Raw genomic sequence first — 21,425 nt, forward strand, 5'->3', positions numbered from 1 at the left:
GGTGTGAAAAATTGCTGCCACACCGCCCCCTCGGCCTGTGCTTCGAGGTTTCTGGTAGTTAGAATGACTCAGGGGTGTTGATTCATTTAAACTAACATAATCATCCTGCTGCAACCAGGTTTCTGTAAGGCAGAGTAAATCAATTTGTTGATCAATTATTAAGTCATGTACTAACAGAGACTTGGAGGAGAGAGACCTTTTTACTCTTTGGTTCAGATGTGGATACTGTACTGTTCTTTCTTTGTAATTGTTTATGTTTAAGTTGTTTGTTGCTGGTTTTTAGTTTGTTTTTTGTCTTTTTGGAAGCTAACACAGTTTCTATGGAGATGGGTTTTTGGGGGGGTAGCAGGAGGAGAGAAGCTGCAGAGAGGCGTGTAAGACTGCAACTCTGCTTCCTGGTCCCAACTCTGGATAGTCATATTTTGGGGGATTCCACCCTGACAAAGTTTTGTTTGAAAATATGGAGATATTTATTAATGATAATGTAGCGGATGGGAATTTCCAGGTTCCTGGGAGAATCAGCAGTGCTGAGAATAGTGGGCGTATTAGTGGGAGGTGCTTAGATAACAAAAGGTCATGCCAGTGTGACAAAGTGGTTGGGACTGTATTTATTTACCACTTGCCCCTTAAACATATTCATAATTTGGTCCATGTTGTTTCACAGTTGGCAGTAAAGCTTTAGTTTAATGTGGTTGCATGTGGTTAATATGGGTTCATGATCGGGGTGGGCGATATAAACGATATACGATAGAAACGATATAAATTTGGCCAACGATAGAGATTTTGACTATATCGCTCTATTGCGATAGCGCATGTTGATGATGTCATCAAGCTGCGCCTGTTTTGGTCGAAAGCGTTGCGGCTACAACCATTATCATCTGCAAATTATGCCGACAGTCATAGCAAAGAGATGAAGCACTTTTGAAATATGGGGAAAGCCAAAAACTGCGCTTCCTCCACTTCCGTAACATTGATTCATTAATGTTGAATTCTCTGGCAGCTGCTCTGTTCCCATGTTGTTGCAGTATATTAATAACTAACCTCGTATTGTGGATGAATAATCTCATTTGTTCTCCTGACTGAAGTTTGGCCCGTGTACAGCATCCTGCTATACGATCGCATTTGTCCCTGACCACCAGAATCCCTCACGTTAACTTTTATCGAGTGGAAAAAAAGTTGGCGTTCATCCTCCAGCTTCACTGTGCTAATGTTATGCTAACATAGCTGTGTCGCTAGCAATCACGTAGCACAACATTATATACCAGGTAGTCCAACTTCAGTAACCCTGCAAACGCCACTGCTGTTTAGTTTTCTGTCTTCATTATGTTGGAAGTGGTAGCAGAGCTGTACGTTTGAATTAGTTTCACAAATCTCTCAGTCAGAACATGCTATGAAATGTTTAGGTGGAAACTAGCGAGCTAACTTCCTGTTAACTTCTAACTCCGTTACATTTAATAAATTCTGTTTTCATGGATGCCTGGATGTTAAACTTAATTGTTACACCTGGTAAAGCAGCAACACTGATGATTTAATTAAAGATGAAAGAATTTAGACCGTTTTTTAACTCTCAGTGTTCGTTTGACTTTGGGACCTGAAGCTGACGGAGTTTTGGACCCAGATTACTCCGTGAAGCTCCTCACCACAGCAGCGTAATGCTCTGACAATCCATCAAAACATTTTTAACAGATTTCTGCAGCCAAAATCTGTTCAAGGTCAGTAAGCACAACCAGAATTCATACATAAGGCACACTCTCGATTTCTGAGAAAATTAAAGGATTTTAAGTGTGCTTATAGTGTGGAAAATACGTTATACAGAAGAAAAGAATATATCGCAATATATCGTTACCGCACGTGGTTCAAATTATATCGAGATATGGATTTTAGGCCATATCGCCCAGCCCTAGTTCATGATGTCATTTGATTGCATCACTTGGTACAACCAAGTGAAGGTTTTTCCTTTTTTGTACAGTGTTGTTTATTTTCTTTAAAGACCTTTTGAGTTGTACTATATGAAGTGTTTTACTTTTTAAACCATGTAGTCGTGTAAGTGAGTTTGTAAATTAGATGAATAATCTTATTCCTGTTTCTTTGTTTAGATGTTGTTTCCTGATCTAACCTGTTTCTTAATGGTAGAGACTAATGAGGCTCAGATGTGTGAAATTCTGTATAAAACCAGTAAGACTGTGGCAACTGGGGGGTTAAGATGGCTGGACCAGTCTGCTGATGCTGTCGACTTATCACCTTTTACAGAGTATTCGCATCCTTTGATGCAGTTGATGGAGTCGGTCCTTGCTACTGACCCCTGCAGTGTCCTTAATCATCAAAGAAATGTTATTTGCAACCATGTAGTGCCTAAAATTACACTGATATAGTCATTCAACTCAGCCATTCAATATTTGTTTTCTACTTTGAACACAAAAAATCATAATTAATTGCATTATTTATGTTAACCACATTTGCACACAGAGGTTTTCCACAAATGACAATACTGTCACAGTAAGCCTGTTTCTGTGGTCAACACTAAACCTTTAACAAACAGAAGATCATAACAACGAAAAAGGACATAAAGCAGGAATTCACAAGACAAAATGAAACGATTCAAATTAAAAAGATGCTCTTTTGTGCTTATAAGGTATAAAAATTGTAAAATTAAAAATGTGATGAGCTGAAGAAGACTGAGAGAAACCACAGACAACTACGTGGGAGATAAGAAGCGATTTGTTGGGTAGGAGATACAGGAACTAATGTACACCTCTCTGCACCACAGTGTCATCAAACACAGGCTAAGGTGACTGAATGTAAAGCTTTAACCTTAAAGCCAGCCACCCTCAGCTAAAATCCTCTCAGAGACGAACGACTCAATAATGCAACAACAGCTGCAAATTTAAAAAGCAGCAGAGCCAGAAATGTGCGATAACTCTGTTTTCAATCTAGGACAGCGTCATCAGATGTCTCAGAAGAAGAGAAATTAACTTCACCTTCACGACTTGACCGTGAACAATATTTAAGAAAAGAACTATTATGATTTTATGTTTTATTAAAGGATAGTAAAAGTCACTGCTTTTGTGGTTCATATCTGAGGTTTGTGCAGGAACAAAAGTTCTCAAACTCCATACAGAAAGTGAGTGAGTCAATTTATTTATGTACTTTAAAACAAATAAATTAGGTGTTTAAAAAAAAGTTGTCTTTTATTTTTACCTTCAAACATTCAATCATCAATTTGTTTCAAATGATTGCATTTTATTAAAAGAATGAATTTGCAACAACTTAAAGAAAACTTAAAGAAATAAAATATAAATGTACTCATTATATACCATAAATCTAAATATGCAGACAAACACCTTAAAATGTTATCATATTCATCTCTTTCATTATTGCACCATTCAGCATCAGATCTGATATTAGCGTGAAAGAAATAATAAATGTACTCACAGCTCGCAGAAACAAGGATTTGTACCCAGAAGAGCAGCGCTGTAAGACTGCACAGGTCTGCACTAGTGGAGAAGTTAAACTGACACAGAAAGATGTTCACACGTCGCAACAGAAGCTGCATTTCCTCTTAATATGAGTGTTTAAAAAAAGAAAACCACTTAAAAAAAAAGGAAATTCACTCCGCGTTGTGGTTCTAATAGTTTTTTTCCTAAAACTCTTTAACCTTGACGACTCGTTACATCTACTTTGAGGTTTAGAAACAAATCTTTGGTGCTCAGATAATCAGCTTTTAGCCTCAAATTAAGACAAAGCAAAAAGTTTTGTGTTGGACTTTAGCTCTGACCAGTAAACTTGTACTTTAAAAAACAAACAAACTTGTCTTTTTTTTTTTTAATTTGGCAGAGTTAAAGAGCAAAATCTGCTTTTCACTCTACAAATCACTTTCTTTATTTTGAAAGTACAATGGTATTCATATCATATGCTATCTGCTTAGCAGGTTAATTAATTACATTTACAGAAAGGGGTTTTCAACCTGCCCATGCCAAAGCGCATAGATCAACTGTGCATATGCTAAAAGCTGATTGGCTGACAAGTGGAACAGAGCAGGGAAGGCAGTGGCAAATAGAGATCACCAGATTGGATGAAACGTAACGACTATGTACAAGATGGATATATTTTGAATATATTTATCTATTTATTTGTATGTCTTTAAATATATTATTATATAGTGACAACAAAATTGGATCATAAGGAGGAATCCTGGAACCAGACAAACCAGTGACTTTTCTGTCTAAATCAGATGTAACTGTTGTGGAAACCATTTACAGCTGATCATTAACATCTTTGCAGAATGAGGTAGGATCAGGGTTGGACCAGTAATCTGGCATACTGGCTGTTTTCCTGGTCGTCCGACTCACTTTTGAGCGACTGGATTGCCCAATCAAATCTCTTAACGCCGCTGGCCCCTCCCCTGCCTTTGCTGTGCGCTCGCGCAGCTTGTAGAAAAACTTTATTGTGAAAGAAGGAGTGAAGAGGTGGAGCCGGAAAGCTGAAAGAAAACAATAAAAATAAACTAATAACGCCGGGCTGCAGCACTGTGAACAGTAACAAAAGCAACAACTGGTAACCAGGCCTCACAGTCACTGCTGCTAGCACCAGCTGTGGGGCAGTGAGGAAGAGACAGAGGAAGGTGGAATTCACATAGTAAGAAAATCGATGGAGGGACCCAATTAGCAGTGCTGTGTGATACCTATGCTTTTATCTTATAAAGTCATGTAGAGGAGAATAGTTTGTCATAACACAACACAGAGAGACAATCGTCAACCCGACTCCCTGCATGTTGTTAGCAGGAACCCACAGAGAACCCACAGTGGAGAACATGCAAACTCCACATATAAAACACATAGACTGTGGATCCAGACTGTGGATTAGTTAGCTGGGTGTGGGACTTCAGTATGCACAGCCATGTCCTGTTTTTTTTAAACAGATGGGTTTTTTTTAATGTAAGTATAATAATTTTTGTATTGGCTAAAAAAAAGAAGAGGCTTGCTAATTTTCACATGCAAAATCTTTGAGCTTCATTTCCACTGATCTGCTGGCGACAGGAGACCTGCTACTATGTAAACCACACTTTTCTTTGATGTTTTTGTTGGTCAATTTGTTAATATTCTTGATACATTTAACAGTATTTAAATCAAATTTTCTGCAGACATACAAATGTGTGAAAGACACATGAACAAAAACTAAAAGCATCAATTCACCTGCTGATGGATACATATCGATCAGCTGTAACCGGGAACGTTACAGCTTTAAATATATTTTCAGAGTGCCATGCTATGTGAACAATTAGGAAAATGAACAGTAAGAGTAAATTGGAGCTTTTATGTTAATGCAGCAAAATATTCTTTTACTGCTGGAATGGAAACAAAAAACATACCAAACAATAAAGAGTTAATGGTGACTGACTTTGCTGCTCCATAATGTCTTATTTGATCAGTGAGCTTCTTTATGACGCCATCCAGGAGGTTGTCCGTTCTCATAAACTATGACAAGAAACAGGAAATAACAATAAAGGGCTGCGAACACTGTTATAGCACAATATAACATTTCACCCTCAGCTGAGAAGCTTCTTTAGCTCTGTTGGAAGTGTCCTTAAGAGGGTCGTTGACCCACTATTGATCATCTGCCCAATCACATGAGTCAAGGTGTGAAAATGGGTGTGGTTCATTATCGCCCAAGGTTTCAGGTGAACCCATTGTGAGACCTTGCCCACCGATCATGTGACTTACTGAGGTCAAATGACCCGAGATGTGAGTGTGCATTAAGGCGTTAACACACTCACACCTACAGCTACATGGCTGTGGGTCAATTGTGTTCAGTGTTTTTATTGTAATAATTATTCTGATTTTTATTCATCTTGGTCCTTGTAAATACCCGTGTAATTCATTATTATCAGGATGCCTTAAAAACTCTCATGAAAGCCGTTGGTTGATCCAAAATACTGACTTGAATACAGATTTGAAAGAGAGCATTTCTCCCCCGAATTGGCTTCTCTTCATCGGCTCCCTGTGAAATCCACAATTAAATTTAAAATCCTTCTTATAAGGTGTAAGGAACAACCAGGCCCCATTTTACCTTAAAGGCCTCACAGTGCTGTTTTCCCTTTACTTGTTGTTCCTAGAGTATTTAAAAGTAGAATGGGAGGCAGAGCCTTCAGTTTTCAGGCCCCTCTTCTGTGGAACCAGCTTCCAGTTTGGATTCAGGAGACAGACACTATCTCTACTTTCAAGATTAGGCTTCAAACTTTCCTTTTTGCTAAAGCATATAGTTAGGGCTGGACCAGGTGACCCTGAATCCTCCCTCAGTTATGCTGCAATATGTTTATACTGAGTGTTTCTTTTTCACTCACTAAATATCACTCTGCATGTAATCATTAGTCATTGTTAACCTCTGGCTCTCTTCCACAGTGTGTCTTTGTCCTGTCATCCTCTCCTCACAATATAAAGGTCCTGGAGGCAACTGTTCTCAGCACTTTGTGAATAAAATCTAACTGAATGGTAAAAGCCACTAAATGTTTGGTTTACTCACTTGCTTCAAGTTCCATGTCGTCATTCACGTCACTGTGGAGGAAAGATAAGAAAGGATTATGTTTATAATAGATGCATCACTGTGCCTCTGCTCTACAGTAAACATAAATTAATAATGACATTAGCCTTTACTAGTAATGAAAAATAAAGTGGAACAAAGCGAAAGTCAGAAATGTGTAGAAAAAGCACTCGTGGACTTTACTTTGTGGACTTTCTGAGCTTCTGAATGTAGAACTTGTAGGTGAGAAAAAGAAAAGCCAGAACAATGACGATGAAGAGGAAGACACGAAACCCAATAACAGCTTTGTTGTTGTCTGTGAAATAATATTAAAAATTACATTTAAGTGAAAGATAACATTTGTAGAAATATGTGTGCTTAAAATGAGACGAAGCATTTATGTCACTAAACTGTATCATTAATGAAAACAGGACGTACACAAAGTGCTGATTTGTTCTGTTTTGCCGAGGCTCTCATAGTGTCCGTTGTAGGCCGTCACCTTTAAAGACAAAATGTCAGTTCACTGTGAATTACAACATTCAGGATTTATCTAAAATAATATTTATAAGCATAATATCTTCTTTATTAAACCAAAAATGTTGGATTTAACAAACCTTCACTTTGTAGGTCGTAGAGTAGCTCAGATCTTTGAATTCGACGTCAGATTTTGTACCTTCTAGCTCCTTCTTTGTCACTTCCTTATCATCAGCTGTATTTAGACGTATTATATATTTTTCCTTAGGTCCGTTGAATGTAGAGGGTCTGTCCCAGCTCACTTTGATCGTATTATGTTCGTGAACATGCACCTGCAGCTTAGTGACTGCAGCAGGTGCTGTAAGAGAAATTTAAAGGAAGCCATATTTAAAGTAAAAAACTGACAGACCTGCAGCCCTTTGCTGTGTTTCCTTCCTGTTTATCTTCACTGCTCAAATATCCAGTGAGAAATAAATTCTAACATTATGTAATAAAAAGTTTGATTACTTACTTCCAACCTCAGTTTGCAGTTTAACTTCATCCCCAGTGGAAACGTGAATCTTGTTGTATTTGGCTCGGACTCGACATTTATAATGAGTGTATGGACATAATCCAGTAATAACACACGTTCTTCCATCAGGACTTGTAACTGTAACATAATTTCCATGAACCATGTGAAGTGTTATAGATTTAAATCAACATCATCATGTTAAGAAACTGTAAATGACAAATGTCAGGTTAAAGTTTCACAAACACATCAGCTGGTAGTTCTGTCAGCTGATCCATAAACTGGCACAAACCTGTTTCACTTACAGTCTGTGTTCCTGCTGACATGAAGCACTGATGCTACAAGCTTCTCATAGAAACTACGTACATGTCAGAAAACCAACAGACTGAGAAACTGTTTATGTTGCTTTTTATAAAGACAATTAAATTTCAAACATCAGATTTTACCTTCAAACAGCTCAAAGCTTCTCATCATTTCTTCTGTGTGAAAAAGTGAACTCGACTCTGATGTTTCAGTGTTTATTCTGTTTTATATTTGCTATTTATTTTAATAACTGTGTATTTATTCACACCCAGTCAGAGGTTTGGTTTTTCACCTACAGTCAAAGCATCATGAACATAAACACATAAGAAGAGAAGTCGTCTCACTCACCTTTACCTGTCTGACCATCACAACTGCAGTCATAAGAAAGCTTATGAAGGTTGGGAAGTTCCTGTTGACAGTTCTTACTGGTTGTTTTCCAGCTGAGCTCAATGGAAGTACTGGTTAAATCGTTCTTTATGTTGGTTATTGTAAGATCTGTTGGAACAAAGTAAACATCAGTAACAGTGAATGAAGTTTCCTTTGCTTCACTCTAAACTGTGTGAGAATAAAAGCTTTTATTTTGGTGAGCTAAAGGAAATATAAACTCACCACAATCAACCCTGACGTGGACAGATGGAGTCGTCTTATTTATGCTGATGCTGTTCTGTAAGATCAGACCAGTACAGCTGTAGTCTGTGAACGGCTCCAGCTCAGACAGTTTCACATCAGCTTTGTGTTTTTCTGAGGAGACACAAAGATGACATCATTGTTGTTCCTCAGTGTGTGAACATTCATCCTTTGGGTTTAGATTCAAACGTGAACACATTCAAAGAAATAAATCTGAACAGATTCACAGAGAGCACAAAGCTCGTGTCTCTAACTCGTAAAGTTTCCTTTTACCTGAACAGGTGTAACTAACTGAGAGGTTTTTACACTTTGGTAAATCAGGTAATGTTGTGGTAATTTCTGCAGGAAGTCCAGTGGGTTTAATCTGCTGTATTTCACTGGGATTTAAGAAATCTGTGGAAAAAATGAATGAAGACAAACATGATTAAATCAGGTGTAAATGTTTGAATCTCAGAGCAGACGTGGACTCGTTCGTACGTACCAACACTGATGCTTTTGGTGAAGCTAAAGGAAGAACCTCTGCACTCTCCTGGAGTAAAGGTTACAGTCAAATCTGAGCAAATGTCCTCGTTAGCAGGTCTGACACAGAAAGTCTTCTCGTCATTTCTACATCGTACAACTGGACGTTTATTTGGTGTTGATATTGAAGAGCTGATGTCCCAGTCACTTCCATAACAAACATATCCAGGGATGCAGCTGGTTTCATTAACGTCTCCTTCACCTGAATTAAACAAGTGATGCACAAATGTGTCAGTTTATAAAAAGATTAATTTGTTAAGTTAAAAGAAGATGGATGTAAAACACAAATATATGAATTAATTGTACTCACTCATTGGATCTGTTCTAAATGTTTTTTCCATAGAGTGACAGAATATTTCATTTCCAGTATCATTAAATGAAAGTGTTTCAGTAAATGAAACACTAAGACTGTAATCAGTGCACGGCTTCAGGTGTCCAGTTTTCCCCACTGGGATTTGCTTCAACTGCTCAGCTTGGATTTCCTTTCCAGTCTGTGGTCGGCCTTCTTCAGAAACAGTCAGTTTGTAGTTTCCAGGGGGGTTTATTTCAATCTGCAAGCCAGACGTGTTGCTGTTTGTGACGGTGTAAGAACCTGCAAAATGTTTGTCAGTAAGAATCAGTCAGTTACTCTTTTTATCTCAGATAGTTTCTTCATTCTGATGTTGACCGTGATCAACATCATGGTGAAGATGAAAATACATTTTCTATAATTACTGTAAAAAATACTTTCATTGTGATTCAGAGTAAATTTAGAGAGAAATGCTGAGCACCAACAACAGTGTTTGAAAACATTCAATAAAACTGATCTTTTAAACTGATACTCACACTGTGGAGAGGCTGAGAGGACACATTTCAATGAGATCAGAAAAGAAGAAAACAAATCATTAATATATGATTATAATTATACAATGAAAGTACCAGAAATACCTCAGAGCACCTTACAGCTGCTGGTACCTCAGAGGTGTTGGTGATCTCTGTCTGTACACTATATGTGAATTCAACAATCTTATCACAGTCCTGCATGATAAAAACAGAAACGTCCAACCTTTGGTCGTAGCTGCCACTGTGGTGGAGGGCGGAGTGACTGGAGGTGAGGTCTGGGTGTGAGAGCTGTTTGCCTGAGAGGCTGGTTGGATGCTGGATGTATTGGATGTGGGTGAGGTCTCTTTCGAGGTGATTGGAGGAGCAGTGACTGCTGTTGGAGAGCATGCTTGGAGTCAGCTTTAGGCAGAAAAACCTAACGACAGCAGTCTTACCTGATATGCTGTTTAACATTTTAGGACTTTGACTTGTAAAAATAATAACTAATGCAAAACTCAAGCTGAGGCTGAATACATTACCAGATATAGTAGTTGAACTGGATTCTGGAAATGAAGAGTTTGATTGGGAGGAGGGGTTATTTGGCAAACTAACTGAAGAGCTGGAGGTGGTTGGGATGACTGTGACTGTGGAAGCAGGTGCTGTGGAAGTAGGTGCTGTGACCGTGGAACGATTCACAGTGAGTGGAGGTGAGGTGGCGACTGACTGGTTTATTACAGGATCTGCACCCGTGCTTGGAGGTGAGGAGGCGACCAACGTGTATGTTACAGGATTTGTGGTCGTGCTTGGAGGTGAGGAGGCTGAAACATTTTCAATCCCAGAAAAAGAAGTAAGTATGACATCATGATGGTATTTTCATCAGCTGTGAAACGTGCTTCATGTACAGTTTTCCCTCCTCTCAGTATCAATATGCTACTTTTATATCTTTCCCCTCATTTACACCTACATATTTTTTTTATGTTTGGCTAACAGTTGATTTAATGTCACTGATATGTGAATGTTATCCTATCTTGTATCAATTTTACCTGCTTCACAGAGGGTAAAAAATGATTTGGAAAATACTTGATCACATATATGTGATTACCCATTCATGATGGGAAATCAGCTGTGCAAAACAGCTGCTATATGAAAACAAGGATTTCATCTTTTTCACAGTAAACCTATGATTAAATGAAGACAAAGAACAATACATTTTACACATTTTGCAAAAACATAACTGTTTTTTGTTTTTGGTGTTTGCGTTTAAATTCTGGCTGACACAGATAACCCAGATCGAAGCCTCTGTTCATCAGTTTAAGTAAGAACACACATTTCTGTCATTTCATAGTAAGTGTTTGAGGACTGTGTACATTTACACATGAGGCTGAGGGAGATGCATGCTACATCAGGAAGCACAGCAGGGGCACAACTGGAATTAAACAAGTCTGAAAACGACATAATAAGAAGCAAATTATATAAACTGAATAACATCATAAATATATTGGAACTCACGTTTGTTGTCATCTGGAATTACTAGAGACAAGAATGTCAGAATTACTGTTTTGGTCATGAAAACATTCACTGTGTATGCAGGAAAACACAAACAAACAAAAACACAAACAATGAGTGATTACTAAATATTTGTCATGATGACTACGAGAAGTGATCAACTATAGAGATTCAATAACATGATAAAGTATAATGGTACTCACTTGTGGTGGTTTGAGCTGTAATTAAAAGAGAAAAAAAGTGTAAATGAGTTTGATTGTGATTAAATAATTTATTGTATTTGCAGGAAAAAGAAAACAAAACACATAAACAACCAGTGATTACTAAATATTTTTACACATCCTTCTGTTGAACACAGCAGGGTGAACTTTGTTACCCAGCATCGTGTGGATGAGGTATCGCTGCTGTGTAACCTGGTTGCTATGACAAAGAGCCACAGTTGCTATATCAGAAAGCAAACCGCAGCTTAAAAACATCTATGTGAGGATAAACTTTGACAGTTTATTGTATAAGTGAATAAGATGAACCACTCTAATTATAATTAGACTTATACAGCATGTTAGTCTTTTTTCATTCAGCTTCATAGAGGGTAAAAAATGATTAGGAAAATTCTTGATCACATATAACATGTGATTACACTTTCCTGATTGAAAATCAGCTGTGCAAAACAGCCACTATATGAAAATAAGGATTTCATGTTATGATGAAATGAACACAAGCAACAAGAAATTTTATACTTTTTGCAAAAACATAATTCTTTCTTTTCAAACATGTGGATCGAGAGAGTTTTGGTTCTCCTTGTTGCCAAGAGAGCTTTTACTTTCATTGAGGAATGGGATGGCAGCGCAGGAGCTACACACCACATGCACTGTTTACTCGAGAGGTCAGCTGATTGCCTGATGTCCGCCAGCTTGTCGGTCAGTCTCACGGACCTACCGGCTGAAATCTGGAGAAGCACAGCGTGGATGTAGAGGGAGACGGAAGAGGATAAGGAGGGAGACGACGAGACTGGGGAGGTTTAAAGAAAGAAGGAGGTACAAACTGTGTCTCCCATCTAATATAAAAGAAAACATTCGGTTGCTAGCAAGAAAGATGGAGGAGCTAACAGCGCTAGCATGGAGTCAGAGGGAATATCGAGAGTGTAGCTTGATGTGTTTCATCGAATCGTGGATGCATCCGGCATTATAAAAGGGCAAGATCAGATCGGCTAAGGACAACTACAGGATGAGAGGTGTGGAGCTGCATGAAGACAGTCATGCCATCCAACACCACAGAGGTGGGGGCGGTGAGGACAGAGTCAATGAGATAAATTGTTTTGTTTTTAACAAATTTGACACTGCAGGGCATGCTCACCACCCTACTGACAGTGGTCAATGGTAACTTTATTGTCTCTAACGGGAAATTGATTTGCAGTATGTCCATACAGAAATATAAAAAAACACAAACAAACAAACAAACAAACACATCACATACACACAAAAAATAATATAAGCCCCGAGAAAACAACCTACATTTTATCATTAAAAAGGTGCAGTGTGCAATGGCAACAACACTTGTGGTTTAGTGTTATTAACCATGATAATAGCAGCAGGTACCAAAGACAGTCTATGTCTCTTTGTCTTCACTGCAGGCACTTATAACGACGACCTGATGGGAGCAGTTGAAAATCATTAAAGAGACAATGATCTGCACACAACAGGACAGAGGTCGCCTTCCTCAGCACCTGCCTGTTATAAAAGTCCACAAGCTGGACCTGAGACCTCCCTGAAATCTGACCAGCCACTTTAACCAGGTTGCTAAGTCTGGTCTTATTATTCAGGGACATATTACTGTACCAGGCAATGATACAGAAAGTTAAAACAGATTCAATAAAAGTTTTATAAAAAAGAGTCATCCTTTCAGATGAAGACAGCCGTGGAGACTGTCAGAAAACGACTACAAGAAGACAGCTCCTTGGAGGACAGGACCAACTTCACACCCGATCAGATTTGCACACTGTTAGACCTCTGCCTCACCACTACATATTTCAAATACAACGAAGGCTTCTACAGACAAAAACATGGCTGTGCCATGGGCTCCCCCGTGTCACCTATTGTAGCCAACCTTTACATGGAGGAAGTGGAAAGGAAGGCTCTTGGCTCTTTCAAAGGAAGAGTACCCAGCCACTGGTACAGATATGTGGACGACACCTGGGTCAAAATCAAGACACAAGAAGTGGAATCCTTCACTGCGCACATTAACGCTGTGGATAAAAACATCAAGTTCACCAGGGAAGACACAAAGGACAACTGTTTGCCTTTCCTGGACTGCGCTGTGCACATTGAAGAGAACGGCAACCTCAACATCGAAGTTTACCGGAAGCCCACACACACGGACCAGTACCTCCTCTTTGACTCCCATCACCCTTTGGAACACAAACTTGGAGTAATTAGGACCCTACACCACCGGGCAGAACATGTTCCCTCTAAGCCTGAAGGAAAAAAGAAGGAACACACACATGTAAAGGAAGCACTCAAAACGTGCGGCTATCCTAAATGGGCGTTCTTAAAGTCAGCAAAGAGGCACAGAAAAGAAGACCAGACACCAGCGAGGGAGGATAAGAAGGACAGACGCAACAACATTGTCATCCCCTATGTAGCCGGTGTATCAGAAAAACTTAGGAGAGTTTTCTCCAAGCATGACATCCCGGTGCATTTCAGACCCAGCAACACGCTCAGACAAAAACTGGTTCACCCGAAAGACAAAACGCCAAAACACAGACTTAACAATGTGGTGTATGCTGTACAGTGCAGCGAGGAATGCCCAGACCTCTACATTGGAGAGACCAAACAGCCACTTCACAAGCGCATGGCACAACACAGAAGAGCCACCTCCACAGGACAAGACTCAGCAGTCCATCTGCATCTTAAGGATAAAGGACACTCTTTCGAGGATGCCAATGTTCACATTTTGGACAGAGAGGACAGATGGTTTGAAAGAGGAGTGAAAGAAGCCATCTATGTCCACTGTGAGCGACCATCTTTGAACAGAGGCGGGGGTTTACGACACCAACTCTCTGCCATCTATAATCCAGTTTTGAGATCCCTTCCCAGACGCCTTAACGCCCACTCACATCCTGGGCCATCTGACCTCAGGAATTCGCATGATAAGGTGGGGCCAGGTTTCACAATGAACACACCCGAAACTCTGGCTGATTGGGACCCACACCCAGTTTCACACCTTGGCTCAGGCGATTAGAGGATCATCAGGGGGTCCTTTTGTCCCTCTGTAGGGGGATACTCCCACTAGGTTTATATCTGGGACTCTCCACCATTTGACCTTAGAACTGAAGAAGCTTCTCGGATGAGAGGTGAAACGTCTTCAAGTAACTTAAAGAAGTCCAGACGCTTTTCTTTGCAAGCTCCTTTGACTTTCAGATGAAACATTAAAACCTCTCAACCTCCTTAAATAGTCTTTGCTGAACCTTTTTCACTGTAGCAGCAACATGTGACTCAAAGCACAGAGTCTTATCAAGAACAACCCCCAAATACTTATAACTGTCCACCAGTTCAATGGCTGCACATTTACCACTGTTAGTGCAGGATGGGGGGATGACTTCCTGAAGTCAGTTACCATGTCCTGGTTTTCAAGGTGTTGATCATTAAGGACTGATCACACCACGAAACAAACTCATCCACAACAGGCCCATGGGAATCCTCTTCACCATGAAGGAGGCTTACAGTGACTGTGTCATCTGCATATTTAATGAAATGCCTGTTGGCCTGTGTACTGCGACAGTCATTAGTGTACAAAATATACCGTAGAGGAGAGAGACAACAACCTTTCTGGTGAGCCAGTAGAAGAGTTCAGCTGTTTGGAAAAACAGCCGTTTATTCTCACACACTGAGATCTGTCAGTTAAAAAGTCTAAAATCCAACCAACGAGATTAAAGTCAACTTTAAACTGGTTAAGAAGTTTATCAGCTAAAAGATGTGGCTGGATAGAATTAAAAGCTGAAGAAAAATCAATAAATAAGAGCCGAGCGTGAGCTTTGGTGCCATCAAGATGACGATAAAGGAAATTCAACAGAGTGACCACTGCATCATCAACACCTCTACGAGGCCTGTTTGTAAATTGTAGAGGGTCGATAAGCTTTTCTACTTGCTGCAGGATCTCCTTCCTGATACGTTTTTGAAAGGACTTCATCACTAAGGATGTTAGAGCGACAGGCCTAAAATCATTTAATGATGTAGGTTTTGCTCTGGAGAAATAATTGATTTTTTCCATACCTCTGGAACCTTCTGTTGCTGAAGCGATAAAAGAAAGATGTAATAAAAAATACTGCATAATTGCTCAGCACAGTGGTTAGCACTGTTGCCGCACAGCAAGAATGTCCTGAGTTCAATTCCACCATCGGGCCGGGGTCTTTCTGTGTGGAGTCTGCATGTTCTCCCCGTGTCTGCGTGGGTTCCCTCCGGGTACTCCGGCTTCCTCCCACCGTCCAAAGACATGCAGCTTGTGGGGATAGGTTAATTGGATAATCCAAATTGCCACTAGGTGTGAATGTGAGTGCGAATGGTTGTCTGTCCCTGTGTGTTGGCCCTGCGACAGACTGGTGACCTGTCCAGGTTGTACCCCGCCTCTCGCCCTATGACAGCTGGGATAGGCTCCAGCACCCCCCCGCGACCCTGAAAAGGATAAGTGGAAGCGGATGGATGGATGTTCTAAGCACCTGGCCACATATATTATCAGGACCTGGACTTTTATTAGTCTTACTCATTTTAAAAAGATTTTCCACCCCAGAAAAAAGCTGGGGGGGCTCTGGTGCTCTCTTTTAAGAAATCAAATATGTTTCTAAAATTCTAAAAATCTATTCAGCTCATTGGCTAACTGAGAGTCTGAACTAAAACCAGGGAGACTCATCTTATTACAGTCACTGTAACAGTGACCAGTCATGTACCTGTAGTCATGAGCCGTGGTTGGATGCATCACTGAGGGTGATGAGACAGAGCACCGGGCTGTGGTCGACTCCTTTGTCAGTGTGACAAAGATCAAAGAATTGATTCAATTCAATTCAATTCAGTTTTATTTATATAGCGCCAAATCACAACAAAAGTCGCCTCAAGGCGCTTCATAGATACAGAGAAAAACCCAACAATCATATGACCCCCTATGAGCAAGCACTTTGGCGACAGTGGGAAGGAAAAACTCCCTTTTAACAGGAAGAAACCTCCGGCAGAACCAGGCTCAGGGAGGGGCGGGGCCATCTGCTGCGACCGGTTGGGGTGAGAGAAGGAAGACAGGATAAAAGACATGCTGTGGAAGAGAGACAGAGATTAATAACAGATATGATTCAATGCAGAGAGGTCTATTAATACATAGTGAGTGAGAAAGGTGACTGGAAAGGAAAAACTCAATGCATCTTGGGAATCCCCCGGCAGCCTACGTCTATTGCAGCATAACTAAGGGAGGATTCAGGGTCACCTGGTCCAGCCCTAACTATATGCTTTAGCAAAAAGGAAAGTTTTAAGCCTAATCTTGAAAGTAGAGATAGTTTCTGTCTCCCGAATCCAAACTGGAAGCTGGTTCCACAGAAGAGGGGCCTGAAAACTGAAGGCTCTGCCTCCCATTCTACTTTTAAATACTCTAGGAACAACAAGTAGGCCTGCAGAGCGAGAGCGAAGTGCTCTAATAGGGTGATATGGTACTACAAGGTCATTAAGATAAGATGGGGCCTGATTATTTAAGACCTTGTATGTGAGGAGCAGGATTTTGAATTCAATTCTGGATTTAACAGGAAGCCAATGAAGGGAAGCCAAAACAGGAGAAATATGCTCTCTCCTTCTAGTCCCTGTCAGTACTCTTGCTGTAGCATTTTGGATTAGCTGAAGGCTTTTCAGTGAGTTTTTTGGACATCCTGATAATAATGAATTACAGTCGTCCAGCCTGGAAGTAATAAATGCATGAACTAGTTTTTCAGCATCACTCTGAGACAGGATATTTCTAATTTTAGAGATGTTGCGCAAATGGAAGAAAGCAGTCTTACATATTTGTTTAATATGTGCGTTGAAGGACATGTCCTGGTCAAAAATGACTCCAAGGTTCCTCACAGCGTTACTGGAGGCCAAGGTAATGCCATCCAGAGTATGAATCTGGTTAGATACCATATTTCTAAGATTTTCAGGGCCGAGTACAATAACCTCAGTTTTATCTGAATTAAGAAGCAGAAAGTTAGCGGCCATCCAGGTCTTTATGTCTTTAAGACATTCCTGCAGTTTAACTAATTGGTGTGTGTTATCTGGCTTCATGGACAGATAGAGCTGGGTGTCATCTGCATAGCAGTGAAAATGTATGCTATGTCTTCTAATGATGCTGCCTAAGGGAAGCATGTATAATGTAAACAGAATTGGTCCTAGCACTGAACCCTGTGGAACTCCATAATTAACCTCAGTGTGTGAAGAGGACTCTCCATTTACATGCACAAATTGGAGTCTATTAGATAGATATGATACAAACCACTGCAGTGCAGTACCTGTAATACCTACAGCATGTTCTAATCGCTCTAATAGGATATTATGGTCAACAGTATCGAACGCTGCACTGAGGTCTAGCAGGACAAGCACAGAGATGAGTCCACTGTCAGAGGCCATAAGAAGATCATTTGTAACCTTCACTAAAGCTGTTTCTGTGCTGTGATGAGCTCTGAAACCTGACTGAAACTCTTCAAATAAACCATTCCTCTGCAGATGATCTGTTAGCTGTTTGACAACTACTCTTTCAAGGATTTTTGATATGAAAGGAAGGTTGGAGATTGGCCTATAATTAGCTAAGACTGCTGGGTCTAGAGATGGCTTTTTGAGTAAAGGTTTAACCACAGCCAGCTTGAAGGCCTGTGGTACATAGCTGATTATTAGAGATAGGTTGATCATATTTAAGATCGAAGAATTAATCAATGGCAGGACTTCTTTGAGCAGTTTTGTAGGAATGGGGTCTAAAAGACACGTTGATGGTTTGGAGGAAGTAATTATTGAAGTTAACTCAGAAAGATCAATTGGAGAAAAAGAGTCTAACTTAACATCAATGGTACTAAGAGTAGCTGTAGATAATATTACATCTGTGGGATGATTACTGGTAATTTTTTCTCTAATGATAAAAATTTTATTTGTGAAGAAGTTCATGAAGTCATTACTAGTTAACGTTAAAGGGATGGTTGGCTCAACAGAGCTCTGACTCTTTGTCAGCCTGGCTACAGTGCTGAAGAGAAACCTGGGGTTGTTCTTATTTTCTTCAATCAGTGATGAATAGTAAGATGTTCTGGCTTTGCGGAGGGCTTTCTTATAAAGCAGCAAACTATTTCTCCAGGCTAAATGATGATCCTCTAAATTTGTGACACGCCATTTCCTCTCCAGATTACGAGTCATCTGCTTTAGGGTACGTGTTTGAGAATTATACCACGGAGTCAGGTACTTCTGATTAGAGACCTTAGTTTTCACTGGAGCTACAGTATCCAGAGTCGTACGTAGTGAGGAGGTGAAATTATTAACAAGATAATCGACCTCTGTTGGGGTAGCGTTCAGATAGCTGCTCTGCTCTGTGTTGGTACAGGGCATTGAAGATGATAACAGTGGGTGGATTATATTCTTAAACTTAGTTACAGCGCTTTCAGAAAGACATCTACTTTGATAAAATCTACTCTCCACCGCTGTGTAATCAATTATTGTAAATGTAACTGTTATCAGGACATGATCAGACAGGAGAGGGTTTTCAGGAAACACTGTTAAATGTTCAGTTTCTATGCCATATGTTAAAACAAGATCTAGAGTGCAGACTTTAGGAGGAGCAGGAAACCAGTGACCCCTGTTTGAATCCAGGGGGTCTATGTGGACATGGTGGAGGACTAAAAATACCACAGAGTACACTCTGTTAATGAACTGGGCTGGGTTAAAAACACCACTGCACTCTATGAGGATGAGGGTCGCAGATGCCAACAGACTCAATAAACTGACCCGCAAAGTCAATAATGTTGTGGGGATGGAGCTGAAGTCCCTTAAGGTGGTGTTGGAGAGGCAGATGTCCAAGACAATGGACAAGGACGATGCTGGACAACAGCTCCTACTCACTCCATCATGTGCTGGCCACCACAGGAGCACATCCAGTGAGAGACTGAGATTACTAGACGTGGGTTTAAAAAATTGAAATCGACTTCCCCAATTCACCAAACAGCAAATGATTAAACCTGACGGCACGTACGCAAACAGATGCATTTCACCCAACGACATGAAATACCATCATGTGGTGGATCCGCTGTCCACCCGTGTGATGACCTTCCTCCAGGATCCCTCCACCCAAGGGAAATACACCGCTCTCAGGGCGCTGCTGCTGCGGCGCTACACCCTCTCTGATGCAGAGCGGGCCGAGAAACTCCTCTCTCTCTCTCGGGCCTGGTTGATGGTGTTGCTCTTGGGCTCACGGAGAGCACGCTGTCCTTGCTAGGACTGGATGACGGCGGATTCCTCTTCTCTTACCTCGTCCCTCCTCGCTGCTGGCCGCGAAGGATTACCACTCACCGAAGAAGCGGATCACATTCTGCTGGCTACCAGGAGCTTCGGCATCCAGGCGATAGTTCCCAACTCACCGACGGCATCTCCCGTGACCCCACCTATTCTCCCCCCGAGCCTCCGACTCATCGATGGTGGCTGGGATCGCGGCACGGTGGAAAAGAGCTGTGTTTTTACCATCAGTGTGACAGCACCCTGCCACCTTTGCAGTTTTAAGGCCCAGGGAAACGGGCCCGCCAGTGCTCTGTAGCGGCCGCGGCTGCTGGCGATAAGGAAAGGCTGCTCTTCATAGAGGACTCACGCTTGGGGAGTCTTGTGGTCGACTTCAGCTCCCAGAAGAGCCTCGGGAACTCTCATGTCTCCTTTGCATACCTCCACAATGGTGTATTATTTAATCTTAAAAAAAATTGGAGATTTCCTGGATACCACCAGAGAGAACCCAAGTAACACTAGTGGTACGCGTACCACAGTTTGAGAACCACTGGTCTAGAAGATGTCACGCCCTCGTCATGAAGCCTCTGTTTTAACCACTGAACTTAAGTATTTTTATGACTTTTAAAAAGTGCTGTAGGTCTGAGACCAACAGCTTTCCTAAACACGAAACTGATTTCTATTTATGCTCATATATAGTTACAGTTACATAAATTGTTAATGTCTTTGACTTTTTGTCTTTAATTTTATACGCGTCTGTTCGATAGATACCTTTGAGTCGTTGGTGCTTTTCAAATGGAATAAAAAATAAATAATTAAACGCATATACACTAACATCAGTGAAAGATTAAACATACATTTTGACTTGGTCCCAGTACATAAATATTAGTCTTTGCAAATTTAACCCTTTTCTTTTATTGTGTAGACATCAACTGTGTTAGTAACAAACTGAGATATCAGCTAGAAACAAAGTGATTGCACAGGCAAGAATACCGTGAGAGTTATTTTTAATCCTCAGTTAATCAGCTTAAATCTGTCATGGCGAGATATTGAAGTGCAACTTTAAAAAAAGGTGTTACTGTCCACTGTCAGATGTGAAGATTAAAACATGCTGCTGTTTGCACATATTTAACAATCAGTTGTGCACAGGACCTGAAGGAGAGTCCAGCCTTAAAAGTAACTGTAACGTTAGTAAGTGACTGAGCAGCCCGGTGACTTTTCTGTTTCTCATATAAGTTGCTTCAGTTCCTCATCTTCAGTTGAAGCTCTGAACATCCCTCAGTTTAGTTCAGTCAGAGCAGGAGAGCTAATGTCTGAACTACAGCAATGACTTTAATCTACATTCAAGCTCAGGGTGATTTCTTTAGTCTGGGTAACTTCATTAATGTGCACAGAATAAGTAGCGAACATGGCTTTCCCTGAGAGCCAACTGCTCGTCTTAGCTAGCTAAGAACGTTAATTTCTGGTTACCTTACAAAATATTTACCTTACCTAAGAAGTATGGTCTATGGAAGTCATGAGGTCAAGATGCAATACGCCCCCTACGGTGGTCAAGAGGGAGCTAAGATCCTGTTCGACTTCCACATACAGACAAACATAATAGTGGTGGTCAAGCAGAGGAAGACGTCTGTAGTGATACTGAATGACAGCAAAATCAGGAAGAGGGAACATGAGAAGCTGAAGAAACACCACTGTGTAAGAGA

General features: G+C 40.6%; 2 protein-coding genes across 2 annotated transcripts; one reads left to right on the forward strand and one right to left on the reverse strand.

Annotated features, from left to right (window-relative positions):
• Nucleotides 1-5,275: 5,275 nt before the first annotated feature.
• On the reverse strand, nucleotides 5,276-10,612 carry LOC146368968 (receptor-type tyrosine-protein phosphatase C-like; the record flags this gene model as incomplete). The annotated part of the gene is made up of 14 exons (XM_084910631.1): nucleotides 5,276-5,474; nucleotides 6,520-6,551; nucleotides 6,721-6,832; nucleotides 6,955-7,015; nucleotides 7,131-7,348; nucleotides 7,502-7,639; nucleotides 8,150-8,296; nucleotides 8,411-8,542; nucleotides 8,702-8,821; nucleotides 8,910-9,149; nucleotides 9,258-9,539; nucleotides 9,773-9,784; nucleotides 9,993-10,142; nucleotides 10,288-10,612. Coding segments are annotated over 14 exons (2,019 nt in total), but the record flags the coding sequence as incomplete, so codon positions are not given.
• A 1,437-nt stretch (nucleotides 10,613-12,049) lies between these two features.
• Nucleotides 12,050-14,650, forward strand: LOC146368969 (uncharacterized). The gene is made up of 2 exons (XM_084909242.1): nucleotides 12,050-12,530; nucleotides 12,885-14,650. The coding sequence occupies exon 2, from the start codon at nucleotides 13,157-13,159 to the stop codon at nucleotides 14,489-14,491; it is 1,335 nt and encodes a 444-aa protein (XP_084765368.1). The 5' UTR covers nucleotides 12,050-12,530; nucleotides 12,885-13,156; the 3' UTR covers nucleotides 14,492-14,650.
• The last annotated feature ends 6,775 nt before the right edge of the window (nucleotides 14,651-21,425 follow it).

This window comes from Perissodus microlepis, chromosome 17, assembly GCF_051167445.1.
Source record: "Perissodus microlepis isolate ML-2025 ecotype Zambia chromosome 17, ASM5116744v1, whole genome shotgun sequence".
NCBI classification, from domain to species: domain Eukaryota; kingdom Metazoa; phylum Chordata; class Actinopteri; order Cichliformes; family Cichlidae; genus Perissodus; species Perissodus microlepis.